The sequence below is a fragment of the Ornithorhynchus anatinus genome, chromosome 10, assembly GCF_004115215.2.
Source record: "Ornithorhynchus anatinus isolate Pmale09 chromosome 10, mOrnAna1.pri.v4, whole genome shotgun sequence".
Lineage (NCBI taxonomy): Eukaryota > Metazoa > Chordata > Mammalia > Monotremata > Ornithorhynchidae > Ornithorhynchus > Ornithorhynchus anatinus.
The window spans coordinates 47,923,935-47,945,511 of NC_041737.1; the positions used below are offsets into that span (position 1 = coordinate 47,923,935).

Consider the following 21,577-nt stretch of genomic DNA (forward strand, 5'->3'; position numbering starts at 1 on the left):
GCATGGATTTTGTGAAGAGCAAAGGTGAGAGTAATTTAAGTGTTCAGCCTCTTAGCTATAGCAATGTCTCTGTGAAACAGTTTTAAGAAACAACTTTAAATATAGAACCCTCCAGCAGATTTCTTGATGCATGGCTTAGGTTATTTTTTTGTTGTTGTTTTCTCACGAAAAGCCAAAGAGACATCTAGAGTTAGTATCATGAGGCTATGCTGCACTAGAGTCTCCTATGGCTCTTTGGGCCCTCCAATCCATGCAGGAGAAAAGAATCCCTGAGAAAGAAAATAAGAGATTAGCAGAGGGAAAACAAACATTTTTTTATTCTCTTTCCTTACTTTCTAATGAGCACTTTGATACTCACCCCAGATTCACAGCACTTTGGGAGAAATTGTAGAGTATAAGGCTGTTTACCTCTCTGCTCTTTATTTTAAAATCTGCCTCCCCCTGAAGAAGGTAAACTCCTCTGAGCAGGGATTGTGGATATCAGCTCTATTATGTCGTACTTTCCCAAGAGCTTAATACAGTGGTCAGCATACAGTAAGCACTCAATAAATACGATTGATTGATTGAGCTTTCATCATGAATTATACCAGAGGGGGTCACATTGAATTTTGATAGTCAAAGGTTTTCAGAGGGTAATCTTGTAAGACCTTTCTCCAGGAGTTTTAAAAAATACATTAAACCTATAAAAATTTCTTGTCAGCCCATAAAATTTGCTGGAAGAGCCCCTTCCTCCTCCTCCCATCCCATTTATCAACTGATGCCACCCCCTCTTTCTTTTAGCAATTTGGTCTTACTTTGGTTCCCTTTAACAAAGGAACACAAACATCTTTCCTCTCTTTTCCATCAGCCAATATTATTTACTGAGTGCTTGCTGTAATGCAGAATACTATACTAAATGCTTGGGGGAATACAGTAGAATTGGAAGACATGTTCCCTGCCCACCAAAAGTGAATAGAAAGGAGAGGAAAATTATATTAAAATTCTTCTAGGCCTTTTGCCTGCTTTGCTTTGGATGGTCCATGGTTTCTTTTAAACCCTGCCATTTGTGGGACTGAGCTTATTTTACTGGCTGACTTATAGAAATGTACTTAATTTGGAAGCAACTTCTATTCTCTTAAAGTTTGGTACCCAGTAATTTTACTGAGGTAAAATAATCAAGGTTCTATTCCTTGGGCTATTGAATTTCCATCTAGGCCACTAGAAATCTTGGAAATAATGTCATGCCTGTCATAGTTCTTTCTTTCCAAGGACTGTCATTCTTGTGAGAAGTGCAACCCTAAAGAGAGAAATAGTTTCTAGAATCATTAAGTACCATACAAGTGTAATTGAGGTCAAGAGAGGCCCCTCAAAGCTCTCCGCCTTTGCCACTATAATTCAGCTTTCTTCTCTGCCAGCAGGTTTTAATATCTCTAAAGCAAGGAACCATAGGAGGCTACTAGAACTCCGACTATAAATTTTTAGAAAATGGGACCAAAAAAATCCAAAAGCCCATTTGAATTTTGAGAGCTGCGATATGAAGAAAGGCAGGTTTTCAAGGATTGGGGGATTGGCTTTAGTTGTCCAAAGTCGACGAAGACCTGGTTCTAGAGCAGCGGAAGCTCCTGAGTGAATGAATGGGAAAAGGGTTATCCCTGCTCTCGTATGGCTGGTCGAGCCAGAAATTCTGGAGAGGGTTTAAGGGCAGAGCTGCAGCCCAAGCTTGCTCAATTCCTCCTTACCTCCTGGTTCGATCAGAAGCGGAGAACAAGGCCAGAAAAGTGACACCTCAGGCAGGGCTGGGGCGAAGAGAAGGAGGTCGGAGAGACACTCCTGCCTGGGCCCAGACCTAGGCCTAGGGCGGCACATTTTGCAAAGTGGTTCCTCCCACTCACTGGTCTCCAGACTGCATGGAGCACCTGCTTTCTCCTTGGCCCATCTAGGAACTCCTTGTCTTTGGGGTTCTGGCTGGTATGCAGATAGCTTTTCATCCCAACCACCCCCTAAGGGAAAGCTGGTGGGAGGGAACCAGTCAATCAGTGGCATTTAATTATTATTCTTGTATTTAGCACTTACTATGTGCCAGGCACTGTTCTGAGTCCTGGAGTAGATACAGGCTGATCAGGTTGGACACAGTCCATGTCCCGTATGGAGCTCCCAGCATTAGTCTCCTTGTTACTGATGAGGTAACTGAGGCACAGAGAAGGTAAGTGACTTGCCCACGGTCACAAGGTAGGCACGTGGTGGGGCTCGGGATTAGAACCCAGGTCCTTCTGACTTCCAGGCCCATGCTCTATTCACTAGGCCACGCAGAACACTTAATGTATGCAGGGTGTTGTGCTAAGGGCTTGGGAAAGTGCAGGAGAACAGAATTAGTAGATACCTTCCCTGCCCATAAGGAGCATACATTCTAAAGTGGGGAGGCAGATATTAAAATAAATTATGGCTTTGTGCCTAAGTTTTGAGAGGCAGAGGGTAGGGTGAATATCAAAGGCTTGAAGGCTATAGATCCAAGTGCATAGGTAATGCAGAAGGAAGAGTGAATAGGGGGAGTGAAGGCTTAGTTGGAGATACGATTTTTAGTAAGGCTCCGAAGTTGAAGAAAATGGTGGTCTGGCATGTATTCGGGGGAGGGTGTTCCAGGCCAGCGGAGGATGTGGGGGAAAGCAGTGGCGGCGAGATGGATAAGATCAAAGCACGGTGAGCATGTTGGTCTTAGTGACGAGTGTGTCCTCAGATGATGTAGATCTCTTACTTCAGGATAAAGTAGAAGGGGGTGAGGTGATTTGAGTGCAGTAAAAACGGGTGGTAAGGAGTTTCTGTTTGATGCAGAAGAGAGTGGGCAATCACTGGAGGTTTTCGAGGAGAGGGAAGACATGGACTGAACATTTTTTAGAAAAATGGTCCGGGCCACAGAGTAAGGTATCTCCTTTTCCAGAGGCTTGAACACATCCCTGGCTGAGAGCTTTATCAGGTGCTCTACAAGTACATGCCTAGAAAGGGGGAGTCTTCCATCAGTGGCTGGGCCCAGAGCTCCTACTCTCAACAGAATATCCCAACCTAAACAGCTCTTAGTACAGTACTCTGCGCTCAGTAAATACCATTAATTGATAAAAAAAGATAGGAACCTAAGGTGGAGAATAAGATAGCATGGCCTCTCCATGGAATAGACATGAGTCTGATCTGTTAAAGAGCCCAGTGGCCCCTTCCTCCAAGATACATAATACCTGACAAGCAGTCATCTGAGCAAAATATTGAGGGCTGCGTGTCAGAGCCTGGGCTGTTGTCTTGGATATATGCAGCTTTTTGGCATCCGTTTCATTTTTAATATCTGCTAGGCTTATCGTTCAACAATGGAACCACCCCCAAATTTTAATTATAAGAATTAGGATTGCAGCTGTGTGTTTTTTACCAGTGACATCAAAATTCTGCCCTTGCAGCTGAGTGGCAGTGATCATGGGATGAAAACAGACGATATCATGCCAGGTTGTTGTCAGATGGCCAGCTGAAATCAGGACGGACCTTCATTAGGAGGGCAAAAGAAATGTGCCAAGGTCACTCTTAAATACAATTTTGAGCCGTGTTAATGGACGGGAAAGGACAGTATTGGTCTAGCAGTATATGAAGCCATTAAACTTGTGGTGATTTAACGTTTGTTCCTCTTCTTTAGCTGCTCGAGATGTGATGTAGCTTAGTCTAAATTGTGACAAACTGTTTAAGAATCAAATGGATTGATTGATGCTGGTATTTACTGAGCACTCACTGTGCGCAGAGCACTGTACTGCCTTTGGGAGAGTATAATACCCGAGAATTGGTAGACACGGTCCCTGCTCTCAAGAAGCTTACTGTCTAGTAGAAGAGGACTCTGATCAGTGTTCAGGGGCCTGAATAGGAGTGTACATTCAGGAAGGAAGTCTTCATCTTCAACTTTAAATACACATTACTACTTATGAAATAGTTTTCCTTCCTGTTCAAATTTGACAGTTTCTAGCCTTCCGGTGTATGAATGTAGCTAAGAAGGCCAAGGCATGTCTGGTTATTCCATTCTGACTGAACAGGCTACTTCTCCTTCCGCTGATGAAGTGGTAATTAAAAGAAGAAAAAAGAATTAGAGTTGTTCATGTATATTTGTTTTGTCTCTCTCAGAATTAAAGTTTCTCGAGGGTAGGAGCTCTTTTCCATGAACGGGGACTTTAGATGGGCTTTAATGGAAAATGGCATAATCTTGTAAGCAGGATCCAGGGAGTTCCCCTTCCACTATTCCGCAGTCTCAGCAGCAGCTGCTCTTGAGCATTAGAGAGCTGCAGCTAGGGTCTGACTGTGCCTCTAGTGTCCTCTATGTGGCTTGTAGCTTCATGATGCCATTTTCTGCCCCTCACCCAGGCTTCCTGTATTCTGGTTTCTCTGCCTACTTTTTCCCTTTCCCCAAACTAGAGAAACAAACAAAAAAGATTCTCCGAAAATAGGTGAAAATACAAGCTCTCATCATATCCTGACTAGATTACTGCATCAACATCCTTTCTGGTCTCCCAACCTCCTGTCTCTCCCCGCTTCAGTCTATACTTCACTCTGCTGCCCAGATTACCTTTCTACAGAAACGCTCTGGGCGTGTCACTCTGCTCCTCAAAAACCTCCTGTGGTTCCTATCAGCCTTTGCATGAAGCAAAAACTCCTCACTCTTGGCTTCAAAGCTCTCCATCCCCTTGCCCCCTTCTATCTCCCCTCCCTTCTCTCCTACAGCCCAGCCCACACACTCCTCTCCTTTGCCGCTAACCTCTTCACTGAGCTTAGTTCTCGCCTGTCCCACCATCGACCCCTGGCGCACGTCCTACCTCTGGTCTGGGGTGCCCTCCCTCCTCACGTCTGCCAGACTAGCTTTCTTCCCCCCTTCAAAGCCCTATTGAGAGCTCACCTCCTCCAGGAGGCCTTCCCAGACTGATCCCCCCTTTTCCTCTGCTCCTTCTCCCCATCGCCCCTACTCCCTTCCACTGTTCTACCCCCCCTCCCCGACCCACAGCACTTGTGTGTATTTGTACATATTTATTATTCTATTTATTTTATTAATGATGTGTATATATATATATCTATAATTCTGTTTATCTATTTGATGCTATTGATGCCCATCTACTTGTTTTGTTTTGTTGTCTGTCTCCCCCTTCTAGACTGCGAACTCATTGTTGGGAAGGGATTGTTTCTATCTCTTACTAAATTGTTCTTTCCAAGAGCTTAGTACAGCCTCTGCACACAGTAAGCACTCAGTAAATATGATTGAATGAATGAATGGTGGACCCTGAAGAGTTTCTGTGGATTTTTTTTCTGATTTCTTTTTCTTGTATTTTTCCTCTGTTGTCTTCATTTTCTACCTCTCTTTGCCCTTCTGTCCCACCTTTGTCTACCTCATTCCCTGTCCCTATTTTCTCCAACTCTCATTTGACATCGTATTTTTCCCTTCTGCCGTATCCTTTTTCTTACTCAACAATTCAGGAATTCTGTGCTAGTTACTATTATTGTTGTTGTTATCCTTCTTGTAAAGAGCTTACATTGCGTATGTACCCTGCTAAGTGCTAGGGAAAGTTACAAAGATATTGATTCACAGTCTCTGACCTCTCCATCTAAAGATAGTAGGGGGTTGAGGGAAGTCAGGCATACATGGAAATAATCATAATTATTATTAAGGAACCGGTTAAAGCACTTGCTGTATGTCAAACACTATTCTAAGCATTGGAGTAGTTAAACATTGTTCAGTTGGACACTGACCCTGTCCCACAGGGGACTCACACTCTTAATCCCCATTTTACAGATGAGGTAACTGAAGCCCAGATAAATTAAGTAACTTGCCCAAGGTCACACAACAGACGTGTGGCAGAGTCAGGATTAGAACCCAGGTCCTTCTGACTCCCAGGCATATGTTCTACCCAGTAAACCACACTGCTTCTCTACAAGGAAAAGGAAAGAAATAACGGACATAGTTACAGATGCAACATTTCAGTAAGTGGGCCTTGACTGCTAGAGGGAATAATTCTTGGGGTTTTCTCCACTCTTGAAAAATCCATCTGTCTCAGAATTTCACTAGTGTTTATTGTGTGTTGGCTTGGAAGTTCTGCCCGTTCTGTGTGGATTTTGAAAAATTCTCTGGAACCACCAGGGCTCAGGATGGCTTATGGTTCGTAAGCATTTCCTATTCCCACAACGTCTTAAGCTTGCTAAGAGTGTTTGTGTATTTGGTTGCTATTCTTCTTCCCCCAAGGGTGGCTGCATTTCAGTTTTGCTTCAACTGTTGGTAGGTATTTACTCCCAAAGTGCTGCGGAATCGTCAGAGATGTAATTGCAAAATATTTAAGCTTTCTCCAGGTGATTGAGGAACAGTGTTAGATGATAAGCAAGTGAAGTTTTTCTCTGGGTAGAGATGTGGTGGGTTTAGCTATTAGTGATGGTTTGCAGCTAAGGGAAGCTAAATAATTCTTCAGGCAGTCTTCCCAACAGCAAAATTTACACTACAGTGATATTAAAAAAGGACCCGAACAAGTCGTGGAAAAGAAGAGAGCTGACTGTGGTTTAATCTGTAGTATTTATTGAATGCCTACTATGTGCATGACACTGTACTAAGGGCTTGGAAGAGTACAACGGAAGTAGAAAATAGAATCTCATCCTCAATGGGCCTACAGTCTAATGGGGGAGGCAGACATAAAATAAATTACAGATAGGAGGAAGAGAAGTCCAGAGATGGATATTCAGAGAGTTGCTTAAAGATTAGAGCTTGTAAATCAGTGTGTACAGAAGTGTTATGCGTTGTTGCGAGTGTAAGAGTTTTGGGGGTGGCCAGTGGGAAGAAGAAAAGTTATTTGGGAATATTTAGGGACATCTTTCTGTTTGGATTCTCTGAAGGATTTCCCAAACGTTGACATTTAGGGTGGGCACCTGAACCCAAGCTGAGACTGGCTTCTAGAGGGAAGTAGGGAAGGGAGTTCTGGTTAACTTCAATCCAACTCACACACTTCATTCCTCTAACACCAACAACCTTCCTACGGTACCTGGATCTCATCTTTCTCACGCACATCTCATACACAGACCCCTTGTGCACATCCTCCTTCTGACCTGGAACTCCCTCCCTTTATACCTGATAGTCCACCTCTCTCCCCATTTTCAAAGCCCTACTAAAAATCACATCTTCTCCAAGAGACCTTTGCCAACTGAGCCCTCAGTTCCCTCTCTTAGCTTTCCCCTTTACGTCACTTATGCACTTGGGTCTGTTCCCCTTAAGTACTTTAATATTCGACCCTCCCTCTCAGCCCCCCAGCACTTCGATGCATGTGATTCTGTAATCTTTTTTATTGTCCGTTTCCCTCTGTCGTCTGTCAGCTCCCTGTGAGTGGGGATCAACTATACCTACTCTTGTGTATCATACTCTCCCTAGTGCTTAGTACAGTGCTCTGCATACAGCTCTCAATAAATACCACTGATCGATGATTTGCATGGGTCCGGAATAGCCGTGTATCTGGTTGGGGTGGTGGGGGAAAGAGGGAAGGGCTCTTTAGGAGAAGTCTCAAAGGCAGGATGTAGAGACATCTGCTTGCCGCTCTTTATAATAATAATAATAATGTTGGTATTTGTTAAGCGCTTACTATGTGCCGAGCACTGTTCTAAGCGCTGGGATAGACATAGGGGAATCAGGTTGTCCCATGTGGGGTTCACAGTCTTAATCCCCATTTTACAGATGAGGTAACTGAGTCACAGAGAAGTTAAGTGACTTGCCCACAGTCACACAGTTGACAAGTGGTAGAGCCGGGATTCGAACCCATGACCTCTGACTCCAAAGCCCGTGATCTTTCCACTGAGCCATGCTGTTTATTTGGGAAGTTTAATAATTTTTGGGAAGTTTATTAATGAGTATATTTGGGAAGGCAGCCTACAGTATCCTCCCAAGACCCTCTTGGAAAGAGGTATGCTGGCATTAACCTGGCTTTCCCTTTTTGAAGGGGAAGGAAGGAGGGACTGGTGAGCAGGTGGCTCAGCTTTTCCAGATGTGTGATTGGTGGAATTCAACTCCTTTCTTACCCAGTGGAATAGGTTTTTGGTCTACTGTTTTTCATTTGAGGTAATGCAACAGAGATGGTGCAGATTTCTATTGAACTTATTCAAGGTGATGAGAAGACAGACAGGTTTCCACTAAATTTGTATTCCGTTGATTATTCATTTTCTTGGATTATCAGTGTCAGGTCTACCTTCCCCCAGTCTCCCATCTGAATAATCAAGGGCTGGCTGCACTGAAGAAAAGTGCAGTTTTCTGAAGGAGAAAGATGGGAGAACTAAATGTGATTTCTTCCTCCTGTGCATTAAGTGCTGAGGCTGAGACATATTCAGAAACTGGCATTAAGTTATCTGTAAGACATTCTGTTGGCTGTACAACCTTTGGAACTTCTTTTTAAAGGAAGTTATTTTCTTTATACAAGGAAGGGTTTCCTTGCTAGACAGTCACACCACTGATTTCTGAAAATGGTGTTGGAAGGACTGACTCTCCAAAAAGGTGGCTTTGCAAATTCAAAGTGCACTTTATAACTTGAAAGAATTCCTTTGCTAGATATTTTGCTGTTCTTAAACTAGATATAATATTGGTAAGACTCTAGATGGGCAGCCTATAAGATAGTTACTTATCCATTAAATACACCTTGTACCCATCATTACCATTCCAAGTCCTTTTCCTGTGAAAAAAGTGACGTAGATCCATAGACCTGGAAGTTACATCAAGAGATGATGTGTGCTGCTCTTTTTGGCTCTTATCCTCTTTTATTAAGCTGGGAAACCATTGCAGTTGATTACTCTTATTTTATATATTCTTACACACTTTGACTTCTAAATATAGATTTTGAGGTGCCTCAGCACTTCTGGGATTGCCCAATGTGTGTGTCAATAAGCCTGTTACCACATTCCAGGGTTGTGTCAGGTTTTAAGTGCCACCACATTCTTGATTCCTTTTCAGCATGCATTCCACAATGACCTGCAGAACTTTTTTTTACTATCCTGGGTTGTCCCATGTCTGAGTGCTTGTCTTTTTCCTTCTCCTCTTATCCTGTTTCACTGTAATGGAGAGAGAGAAATGCTGGTTCTGAGGAGATCTGAAAAGGCTGTTCCTCTTGTGTTTAACTGGGAGATAGGAGATGTTTGGGGCAGTGGAAGTGGGTGAGCAGGTTGGAGTGTGCCTGCCTAGCGACAATTTAAAGCTGGTCTCATTGTTTAAAAATAGCACTTACAAGATTGGGCACCATTATATGAAGAAAACTTTGGCATCTGTGACGGAAGAATTATGTTGGGGAGCAGGGTTTCTTAAATGTGGAATCAGCTTGGTTTGAATAAAATGGAGACGTGGTTAATGTTTGTAAAGTGCTTAGATCTTCATTGAGAAAGGTTCTTAAAAAGAATTAGTGGTACTGGGATTTTAACCATATTACCTTTTCCCCCAGAGCGTATTGTCAGTGGATCATAGATATTGCAGAAGGCAGAACTTGGTGAAAAAAAGATATTATTGGTTAGAAGAAATAGAAACAATTGAGAATAGAAAGATAATGGGATTAGACTGAAGAGACATCTATCTAGCAAAAACTGTGGTGTTTTTCCTCTCAAAATGCAGTATGGATGAGGCAAAACTCCTTTCATACTTAGAAGAGGCTTAATTGAGTTTAGACCACCTACATAAGGTAGTAAAGAACAAATGTGGTCCTCCTGTAGGTCATCCAGAAATAGAAACTGACTAAGCTAATTTCACTCTCTAATGTCCTTGAAATGTAGGAAGTAACTAGCCCCAATCCTGGCAAGGTTTTAAAAAAGTATTTCCTTCTGATAATGTAAGGAATTACAGGGGTGAGTGAACCTTTATTTGTGGATTTGAAGAAAATAAATATGTCATTCCGGGATGATTTAGGGCTGATTGCCCGTGTCAGAATTGACCTAATATATCTTCATATGTCTTGTGGATGGATGAAATTTTCTTCATTCACGTTTTAAAGATTAATGGAGGGAAGATTCAAACCACCAACAGTAGACTAGTTAATGCTAACCAAAGGGGCAAAAAGACTATCAATGGGAAATAGAGAAGAGGAAAATAGACTGTTAAATACACATGAAACTGAAAAGTACTAGATAGGTTTGACTTCATTTGAAGAAAATTGAAGAAAGAAAATTGGGCTATGCTTTGGTGTAGGGAAGGGGAAGATCAGGTTGGAAAAAACGAACCTAGGGAATTGAGTTTATGTGCAAAATATTATTAGGGACATAGGTAATGTATGTTCTTTATGATTTCTCAAATAGAATTGTAGATTATTATTTGGGGAGACAGAGAAAGACTTTCAGTTGCAGATATCATAAAAAGGAAGAAAAGTGTGAATGATCATCGAAATTGCCACCTTTGAAACTTACCAGCCTCTAACTCTGACGTCAATTTATATTCAAATAATAGAACTAATACTAAAAGGAAAATCTCTGAGTGCCTAAAGGAGAACGGAGTCATGAATAATAAGCACCACTGATTGCTGAGGAAAAATAATTCTAAGTATATGGAATAACTTTTTATAGAAATATTTATAGAAATTTAGAGTATTATGAGGTAGGAAGAATGTACTATTTTTGAGTTGAAATGACCTTTCTGGTATTTGTGTGCAGTATTTTTCCTCCCACCCTGATTTTATTATTAACGCAGACATGCTGAAAGTTACCTGGAACCTTTTTGTGGTTTAACCTGGAACTTTTCTGTGGCATCCTGAGGTCTTACATATGTACGTATATCAGTAAGTATACATCAGTATACATATATGTATATACTGAATATAGACCCTTTATGATATATAAGGATATATATATATATCCATATATATATATGGATATAGCTATCATAAAGGGTCTGTATTGAGCTTACATATGGGCTACTCACTTATTCCCTCATTCGTTTCTGTCATCTTTCCGTATTAGCCAGTGATTACTGGCTGTGTTCTTTTTACTCCTTCCTGCTCCCTCTGTAAGCAATTTGTGTTTAGACAAATTAGATTGTAAACTTCTTGAAAACAGTGGCCATGTCTTTTTCTTCTGGTGTATTCTCTGAAGCACTTAATATGGTGCTCTGCACGCATTGTTTTCGGTAGATTCTCTTGACCCGCTTGAGGGTTTTCATAACCCCCATTGGTGAGGCATACTGTTCAGAATAGGACAGAAGTAGGATTTTCCTTTTCTCAACAAAACCAAATTGATCTGAGTTAATGACTGCTGTGAGAATCAGGAATCCTGAGCCATAGCTGTGGCTCTGTCCCCTCGGGCTATATCATCAGTATTGAAGGTTCCCGAATGAAGAAAAACCTAGGGTTTTCCATGAGGTGGGCAGGTCCAGCAGGGATTCTGAAAAATATCTGGCTAACAAGAACAGTGGAAACTGCAGTGGTTACTAAGGAAACACTTGCTGAGGTTATGGTGCTATGGCACAGCAGATCACTTAGGCCATGACTTAAGCAAGTAAAAAAGTAAAAAAGAGAAGCAGCAAGGCTCATTGGAAAGAGCACGGGCTTGGGAGTCAGAGGTCATGGGTTTAAATCCCGGCTCAGCCGCTTGTCAGCGGTATGACTTTGGGCAAGTCACTTCACTTCTCTGTGCCTCAGTTACCTCATCTGTAAAATGGGCATTTCGACTGTGAGCCCCACGTGGGACAACCTGATCACCTTGTATCCTCTCCAGCGCATAGAACAGTGCTTTACACATAGTAAGCGCTTAACAAATCCCGTCATTATTATTAAAGACCTTTGCACTCGCTTTTAAAAGGGCTGCACCCCTGTCTGCCTACTTGCTTGTTGCACCATGTTCCTCAGTTGGGAACGCCACTGGTAGAGCCAACCGGTACGACTGGCCCTGGGCAAACCACCCTAACTAACCAATTCCTCTAAGCAGGTTCTCGATCTTGAAGTTTCAGGACTGAGGCTCGTCTGTCATTCTTGCCAGGAGATTCCGGCATCAGTCAGTCAGTGGTATTCATTCATCCATTCAGTTGTATTTATTGTGCACTTACTGTGTGCAGAGCACTGTACTGAGTGCTTAGAAAGATCAGAGCACTTACTATGGGCAGAGCACTGTAAACAGTGCTTGAGAGAGTATCACGTTCCCTGCCCCTAAGGACCTCATAGACTAGAGGGGGAGATAGATGTTAAAATAAATAAATTTAGGATATTGACATAAGTGCAGTGGAGCTGAGGTGGGGTGGATATCAAAAGCTTTAAGGGTACATATCCAAGTTTATGGGCAACACAGAAGAGAGGGAGTAGAGGAAGGCCTCTTGGAGGAGATAAGGCTTTGAAGGTTGGGAGAGTGGTGGTCTGGTGTAAATAATGTTGGTATTTGTTAAGTGCTTACTATGTGCAGAGCACTGTTCTAAGCGCTGGGGTAGACACAGGGGAATCAGGTTGTCCCACATGGGGCTCCCAGTCTTCATCCCCATTTTACAGATGAAGGAACTGAGGCACAGAGAAGTTAAGTGACTTGCCCATGGTCACACAGCTGACAAGTGGCAGAACTGGGATTAGAACCCATGACCTCTGACTCCCAGGCCCGTGATCTATCCCCTACGCCATGCAGCTTCAGTACCAATCCTTTAGTTTGGAGCCCCTCACCTCTGGTCTTCACATCCTCATCCCATTCTCCCAGAGCCCCAGAAAATATAGATCCACAATTCAAGAAATTATGCCATATAATAATAAATGGAGGATGAATTGTTTGAAGGGCAGGGCCCTGGGATTGGTATTGAGCAGGTCCCTTAGGATCAGTAGTATTTTGGAAGGGATTAAACAGAGTATTAAGTGATCCCAAAGATATTAAAGATTGGGAAGAAAAAAGAAGTTTGATAGAATTCCAACCAACCAGTCAATTGTATTTGAGTGCTTTCTGTATCCACATCACTGTACTAAATGCTTGGGAGAGTACAACGTAACAGAGTTGGTAGATCTGTTCCCTGCTCAAAGGGGTCTTACTGTCTAGATTCTAGTACAACTGAGAGGAAAACAAAAAACACTTTATTCAGTGGGTGGGAAAGCTTAAAGATGATAGTGTGTGAAAGGAACCGTAGAGGGTGTGTTAGAGAACAAGACAGAAATGAGACTCTAAGCAAAATAGAGATATGCCTATAATGCAGTGTAGCATGTCAAAGGTCCAATATGCATTTTGAGCTATGTAGCAATTTGGCCAATCTCCAGAAAAATAATTCCCATCTCTGCATGGTGGTTGAATGGATGCGTAGAACCCGCTGTTCAGTTTTGGGTTAGTGTGTAGCAGAGTGACTTTGAAAAATTGGAGGGAACTCTGAGATCCACTCACATGATGGTGTATTCCGCTCATCATAAGGCAATAAACGCTCAATCAGTAGTGACTGGAGGGATGGATTAAATTACATTTTTACCTGGGAGGGACTAGGACTTCATAGATAAAACACATGGGTGATAGAGTAGGCCAATAATTCTCTTCTGGACTCTTAAAAGTGAACTTGTTTATTTGTCTTTTGGAGAAATGTTTGAAAAAGAACAAAGCTTGGATTCACTGCTTTTTAAGATATTTTGGCCTTTTCCACAAAGACTAATGAACAGTTTACTTAGATTATTTCTCCCACGTCCCCCCACCCAACCTCCTCCTTAGCTGCCTGGTCCTGGAGGAAAAATGGGGAAGTCTGATCTTCTTGCCATCTTTGAATAGAATGGGAAGTCTGATCTAAGGGAGCTAACCAAAGACATCATTGGTATTTATGGAGGATTTACTGTGCCAGAGTAGTAACCTAAGCACTTGCGAGCATAAGAACTTTCATCTTAATTTGCACAGAGTAGTAGTTTGGGGGACAAGGGAGCATACTTTGAGTGTTCCTGGTAGGAGCAGAGAGCAGAAAAGAGGTAAATTATATTGCCTCCCCAAAGACTCTTATCTTTGGAAAAGAGTAAACTGGTATTACTGGTATTTCAGAGCCAGAGAGAACCAGAACCTGATAAGGGCTGAGACTAGTTAAAAAACCGGCACTCTTGGATTACAGATTTTTCTGTTGCCCTGATACAGGTGTCGACTCTCTCTCTGTGTTCAAAGCAAAGTAGACAGGCAGTAAATTCTATTGAAAGTGATGGCCTCTTAATATCTTTTAACTACTGTTTTAATGAGTTTAGTGATCTAGTGGTCACGAATCAGCTGTGTGACCGTGGGCAAGTCACTTAACTTCTCTGTGCCTCAGTTACCTCATCTGTAAAATGAGGATTAACTGTGAGCCTCACATGGGACAACCTGATTACCCTGTATCTACCCCAGCGCTTAGAACAGTGCTCTGCACATAGTAAGCACTTAACAAATGCCAACATTATTATTATTGTTATGAGATCCTTTTTCTGTTGATTTTTGTAGGCAAGGCTCTTAACCTTTTGGTACTTAACTTTGCTCTCTGCCCTTTCACAATGTAAACTTTGTTTCCCTTCACACTGCCTTATGTCAGAAAGCATCCCTGTCCAGCCCAGATTTTCTAATGTCAAAGTGTTTGTTAATTTGATGGTTCAGCATGTTCCAAATACAATACCGAGCTATTAATTTTTTATTGAAAATGTGATTGTCTATTCTGTGAGTTTCTTTCTTTCCAAAGCCTTGGCTTTTAGGCTTGTCCCAGTTCGCATCGCTGAACTAAGTATTTATTGCAGTATATTTAAGGCTTAGGTCTAATGGGGAAGGATAAGCTAGATGTTCTGTTGGACCCTTTCCACTGCTTCATTCTGAAGGATTTCCAAGGCGAAGGTTAAAACTGATTATTGAATTGATATTTAATATCTGAATCTCATATTGGCTTGAATATAGTTTTTCTCCCTTGGTTAATGTACAAAATGAAAAAACCAAAACAACCTCATACCCAATTTCTTTGAGTTGAAATCTGGCCAATTTCAAGAAGAACCTGAGCAAAACTTTAGAAGTTTTTATCGCAGTATATAAACAAACTCATGTGGTCATTGTTAAAGGGCATTAACTACGGGGAACATTATGCAACAGTGTATTAACAAACATGAGGTAGTGATACCGCAGTCAGGCCTTGAAACTCAATCTAAGTAACCTTTCAACTAGGTTATTTCAAGGGTTAGTTTAATTGAAAGTGGTATAGGTCTACTCGGGACTAAAGAACCACGTGATAACCAGTAGACTGTATTGATGTAAGTGGAATGGAAGCAGGAACAAACCCTCCATGGTCGATCAAAAATTGTCTCCCAAATGTAACTAATTACTGATTTGCCCAACTGAATTTCCAAAGACAGCCTGTGATATTGGTGCCACTTAGTACCATCTGAGTGATTTCCTGGGGTAATTCTACCACCCCTTAGGTAGAAAGCTCTTTTTATTGGCTTTTTCTCCTCTTCCTATCTTTACCCTTTCTTCTCCCCTTTTTCCTCCTCCCCTCGTCTGTTTTTATCTTAAATTCATAGAGCCACATGGAGCTGTTCTCCGCCTTAGAAGCCTCACTGCATTTATGTACATATCTGTGATTTAATTTATACTGTCTCCCCATCTAGACTATAGGCTCATTGTGAGCAGGGAACAAGTCTACCAGTTCTGAAGTACTGTACTCTCCCAATCGCTTAGTACAGTCCCTTGCTCACAGTAAGTGGAGTAAATACGATTGATTAGTTTTTGTCTTTTACAGCTCACTAGCTGACTCTTTTGCAATGTTGCGTGTTATGAATGAATGACAAGGTGGATAGAAATTTTGGTTGACATATTTATGTGAAGTACATGTATTGACTTCTAAAAGATGTGCTCATTTAAATTGTCTGGGGTGTCTGCAGTATAAAATCCCCAACCCTTTAGTATGCGACTTTTGGGTTTGACTGGGGAAGAAAAGGCAGGCAAGCGGTTCTTTCCTGTCAGCTTCAGGGATGAGCATCTGTTTTAAAAAGTGCCTTTGCTTGGCTACAGCTAACATAGTTTATTGCAAAGCATTCTAAAAGCAGACTTTTAGAGTGCTTGTTTTCCTTGGCTCTATAATCTAAATCAAGGCAAGGCTTCCCAGTCTCACTTTCAAGAAGAAATGTGAAGTTAACACAAACTGACATATGGGCGTGGGAATGGTTTTTAGATGAATAGTAATTAAATGTGAGACCTAGAAAGAGGTGTAAGGTTGCTCTCATTTCGTCAGAGATCTGCTCACATTGCCATCTGGAAATTACCTATTTATTTGCTAAAACATCAGCAACCAATTACATACTTTTACAAATTGATAAATTGTCCTTTGTGCCCTGCCAGTTCAAATTGAGATTTTGACCTTTGCTTCCCAAAGTCCAGTTGCTTTAATACTTATTCAGCTTTATTTGGATTATTTTATATTGCTTCATAAATAGCGATTCACAGAGCTCCCTTGGTTTCATGCCTAGTATGGTGCTGTTCACCCAATGGATACTCAGTACAGCTGGATGAGGTATCCTAAAACTGATTAGCATTTTTTCCCCCCATTTACAAAAGAATAGGGCAAATGGGAATGGAAAGGATATTTGATAGGTCCAGAATGAGGAAAAGGTGCCCGATTTTGTCCTCTTTGAGGTTTTTGAGAGACCCGTTCCATATGGGAAGTATGTTTGCGAAGAGCTCTGTAGGCAGTAGTCATCACAGTGAAGTCATCCTGGTCGAAGGGGAGAAGCACTGTGGGCAGAGGGTGGTCCAGGCTGTAAACCTCAACACAGTGGATTCCCATTGTCTTCCGAAAGAACATCAGGTCCTCACCAGCCATTGAAGTCTTACACAGTGGCCTTGGGCAATTCAGTAGCCAAATCCAGTAGATTTTCAGTATGGACCTTCCTCAGGTACCTTCACATTACCTGCACATGGTAAAATGAAAGAAAAGAAGGGTCTCTTCTGTGTTCTGATTACTATCAAGCAAAGTGACTGCCCCCTCTTATTCCACTAGACAGCATCTTGAAACAGTGGGGTATTCCTGCCTCCTGCAAGATTTTTTATCCTACTGTACCGTTCCCTGGTTTCACTCCTTTGTTTTTATTGTGGAAAAGCTTTCTACCCTATTCTAGAAGAAAGCTTGAATAAAGTAGCTCTTCTTCCATGTAGCAGATTTGGACTGCCTTTTTTTTTCTTTTTGGATGGATGAGGGGCACAAATTCCAGAGTTGGAACCTCCCACGTCCTTGTGAAAGTTAGACTTCCAACTCTTTTTTTTTTTTCCCCTTAAATCAGATTTAGGGGTTGTCAGCTAAAATTTCCCTTCTGATCTTCCTTGAAACAGCATAAGGAGAAAGGTGGTTTTCAGGTGCCCAGATGCCAATCCACACAAAGGGTGAACTATGCTTGTTTGCCGACAAGAAGCCAGTGCAGCCATTAGCACAGAGGTGTGAAATATGCCCCTTTCAATCCAGGGACACTGAATAAATTATCATCTCTGTTTCACAACAACTGAAATCTGGCCCAGTCATTTTGAAGCTGAGATTTTTTTTTTTTTTAGAATATTTGTTCATCTGCAGTCTTCTTGTTGGACTAAGCTGCCCAATAAATTGTATCTTCCTCTGATGGATTTATAATACTTTCTCCCAGCGAGTAATAGCTGAGAGCTTTCTCTTTCTTTTTTTTTTCTTTTGGCTCTACAGTTATGTGAATAGATCCACATCCCACTTAAGATGCAGAAATGGAAACATGGGACTTGGAAGGCATCCTGTAAATAGCGTTATCTGTATTCTAAATCACCATATGGGCCTCACTGTAAATTTTACATTATTAATACAGGGTTTAAAAAACTCAAGCGCCATATTCTGCTCTAAAGGATTTATTTCCAATGGGATTATCTCTTCATTCAGGTGTGGCTTGAAAAAATGGTAAAGTTATTAATAACTGATTTAAAAAATGGAGAGCTATTTTGCATCGTTACCTAACCCACCTATCTCTGTTCCTGCTTATTCCTTGCTTGTTATTTGTTTCTTCCTAACGTGGAATTTTTTGCCTCAAATTTATTTATATCTTGGGATCAGCTCCAAAACTGAAACCAAGAGACTACTGGACCAGACAGGGAGGTCACCATATTTGTTGGACACTCTCTGCTTTCATCTTGTGATGAATCCAGTTTTTTGTTCTATTAGTGACCTGTGCAGTAAACCATCCTCTCCCTTATGAATATATAATTTCTTCGGAACCAGCTGCAACTTTTAAACAGGCTGTTTCTCCAATTCAGCGGCTGTCCCTATCTTTTTTTTTCTTGTTCAGAAAGGTTCTCTTAGGAACTGTTTTTAATTTGCGATTTATAAAATCACTGCCATTTTTATTAGAAGAAAGCTGGGAACATCTTATTTATCTTTCACTTTTAAAGTGCCAGCTTCTTTCTACTCTCAACTCTGAAGTTAAACAAAACTCCATTTCCCTTCCGGCTTGATAACTTCTACCTCTGGTGTGCTTTTTTAAATGAATGTAAGGCTTACCATGACTTTTCCTCCAGAAATAATTTAATGCCAGATAACAATTATTATGGTATTTGTTAAGTGCTTACTATGTACCAGGCACTGTACTAAGCGCTGGGGTGGATACAAGCAAATCAGGTTGGACTCAGTCCCTGTCCCACGTTGGGCTCACAGGCTCAATCCCCATTTTACAGATGAGGTGAAGTGACTTGCCCATGGTCACACAGCTGACATGTGGCAGATCTAGGATTAGAACCCATGACCTTCTCACTCCCAGGCTCGTGCTCTATCCCCTATGCCATGATACTTTTCAGTCGGGTGATGATGCATTATTTTCCCATTATTCTTGTGTCTGATATTTCTTCCATGTAAATAAAGAGTAGAATACCAGCACCACTTAAGTGTTTTTTGTCCGAGATGAAATTCATTGTTGACACCTGATTCTTGTTAAGTCAGTTAAGTTCCTTTTTGGGTTCAGAACCATGAAGTATATTGGTGAGTGTACCCCAAGGCCCAGACATTTCTCTTTCTAAAATTCCATATTCCTTATATGTTGTAGGTCGCTTTGGTCACTTTTCATGCTAAAGGCAGCTATTTGGTTTAGTGTTTCTAATGACATTTACTTAGAATGAAGCACTCTGAGAGGAAACACTTTAACGAAAACAAACTCACAAGCTGTTCTCTTCTTTGTACTGCCTACTGCTTGGATTTAAAAGCTAAATAGAAAGAGAAGTAAATAAAAGAAGCAGTGTTGCCTAGTGGAAAGAACACGGGCCTGGGAGTCAGAGGACCTGGTATCTAATCCTGGCTCTACCACTTGTCTGCTCTGTGACCTAGGGCAAGTTCACTTCTCTGTGCCTCAGTTACTTCATCTGTAAAATGGGGACATGGACTGTGTCCAACCTGATTAGCTTGTATTTACCACAGTGCTTAGAACAGAGCCTGGCACCTAGTAAGTGCTTAATAAATGCCATTTAAAAGAAAATGCCATTTCCTGCCTTTTCTGAAGTCCAGATAAAATGACTCAATTATTTTTCTCATTAGTAACCACTAAAGTTAACTTTGCAAGCTTTGGGTCAGTGAAGAAAATGAGTTGGTTTGCACAACAACAATAACAATAATAAAAATTGTGGTAATTAAATGCTTACTAGGTGCCAGGCATTGTACTAAGCATTGTGGTAGATACAGTCAGATTGGCGAGAGTTCCTGTTCCACATTGGGCAGAGTCTAATTGGAAGAGAGAACAGGTATCTCATTCCTGTTTTTCCACAAGAAACTGAGGCCCAGAGAAGTCATGACATGCCCAAGGTCACATAGCAGATATGTGTGGTTAAACTTATACATTTCGTTTTGTTTCCTACAGAGTGTATAATAATAAGGTTGGTATTTTTGAGCACTTACTATGTGCAGAGCACTGTTCTAAGCACTGGGGTAGATACAGGTTAATCAGGTTGTCCCACATGAGGCTCACAGTCTTTATCCCCATTTTACAGATGAGGGAACTGAGACATAGAGAAGTAAAGTGACTTGCCCACAGTCAAACAGCTAGTAGGTGGCAGAGCCGGGATTCAAACCCATGACCTCTGACTCCCAAGCCCGTGCTCTTTCCACTGAGCCACGCTGCTTAATTAACTTAGAATGTTGATTTTGCTTTTGAAAATTGCCACTTGTCCCCAGAGATTGCCAATCAACCAATCAGTAGTAGTATTTTGAGTGCTTACTGTTACTTCTAAGAGTAAAACAGGGTTCCTGGACATGATCCTGCCCTCAAGGAGTTTACAATCCAATATATTGTGACTCTGTCTCAGCAGTTGAGAATTACTAGTTGTCTTTTCAGCTAGATCCTCTTATTTGAAACCTGGTAGAGTTAAATGATTTTTTTCCATGACTCCATAATTTGCTTCCTTGCTTCATTTTTCAAACAATGGCTTAATTGTTAGAATAGATTCTCAGACGTCAAGCTCTGGGGTAGATGCCAGTTAATCAGGTTGGACACAGCCCCTGTCCCTCATGGGTCTCACAGTCTTAGGATGGAGAACAGGAATTGAATCACCATTTTACAGTTGAGGAAACGGAGGCCCAGTGAAATTGTGACATGCCCAAGGTCACATAGCAGGCTAGTGGCTGAGCTGGGATTAGAACTCAGGTCCTTTGACTCCTAGGCCCATACTTTTCCCTCTAGGTCAGGAGGTAAGGCCTCCTGGCCTAGCTGATCTGTCAAATTTGATATTTAACCACAGAATATTATACTGTCTTCTCAATTCAACCAGATGAAAACAATCAACTGGATAGGAGAGTCAAATCTGTTTCACTTGTGAATTCCTCCAGTAATTCAGGAGTTGCATAGTATAGAGGAGTTAATTGTAAAGGAATTAAGTTGCTGGTATGGGCGAAAGCGATATTTGAAAGGAAAATCATTCAAAGGAAGTATAAATACCCCTTTTTACCCTCTCCCCCCTCCAAAAAAAAAAATCTCTGAGGTAACAGTGATAGTCCAGCCACCATCTCATCTCTTCTAATTTAAAGAGTAAAAACATTGAATCCTGGAGTGATCTATTGCAAATTGCACCAGTTCACACTTTGTGCCAGTGGGGGAAGTCAGTCAAGCAATTAGTGGTTATTTATTGAGTGCTTACTCTATATAGAGGGCTATACTGAGCACCTGGGAGAGAACAATACAGTAGAGTTGGTAGACAAGTTGGTCAACTTTGGGAAGCCAAAGTTCTTTCTCCCCTTCAAAGAAAGTGGAATTAGATAATTATGCACCTGTATCTGTGACCTTTGGGTATTTAATATTCACCACTTAGCACTTATGGACATATCTATAAATTATATAGCAAACTGTTTGTGTTAACGTCTGTCTCACGCTTCCAGGCTGCAAGCTTGTGGGTAAAGAATGTCTACCACCTCTCTTGTAGTCTCCCAAGTGTTTAGTTCAGGGCTCTGCCCCACAGCATTTGTGCATATGTAAACATATTTATAATTCTATTTCTTTTATTAATGATGTGTATATATCTATAATTCTTTTTATACTGATGTATTGATGCCTGTCTATTTTTGTTGTCTGTCACTTAATTTCTCTGTGCCTCAGTTACCTCATCTGTAAAATGGGGATGAAAACTGTGAGCCCCACGTGGGACATCCTGATCAGCTTGTATCCCCCCAGCACTTAGAACAGTGTTT

General features: G+C 41.4%; 1 protein-coding gene across 2 annotated transcripts in view; it reads left to right on the forward strand.

Annotated features, from left to right (window-relative positions):
* The window catches only part of MKLN1 (muskelin 1), a 191,490-nt gene that overhangs the window by 9,731 nt on the left and 160,182 nt on the right, over positions 1-21,577 (forward strand). Inside the window, exon 1 of one of the 2 annotated variants that reach the window (XM_007671025.2) lies at positions 10,726-10,754. The exons of the other annotated variant lie outside the window; for it this stretch is intronic. Coding sequence (XP_007669215.1) covers positions 10,741-10,754 — 14 coding nt within the window. The 5' untranslated portion in view covers positions 10,726-10,740. Of the gene's footprint in view, positions 1-10,725; positions 10,755-21,577 lie in introns of those variants that run through there. 2 annotated transcript variants of the gene reach the window in all.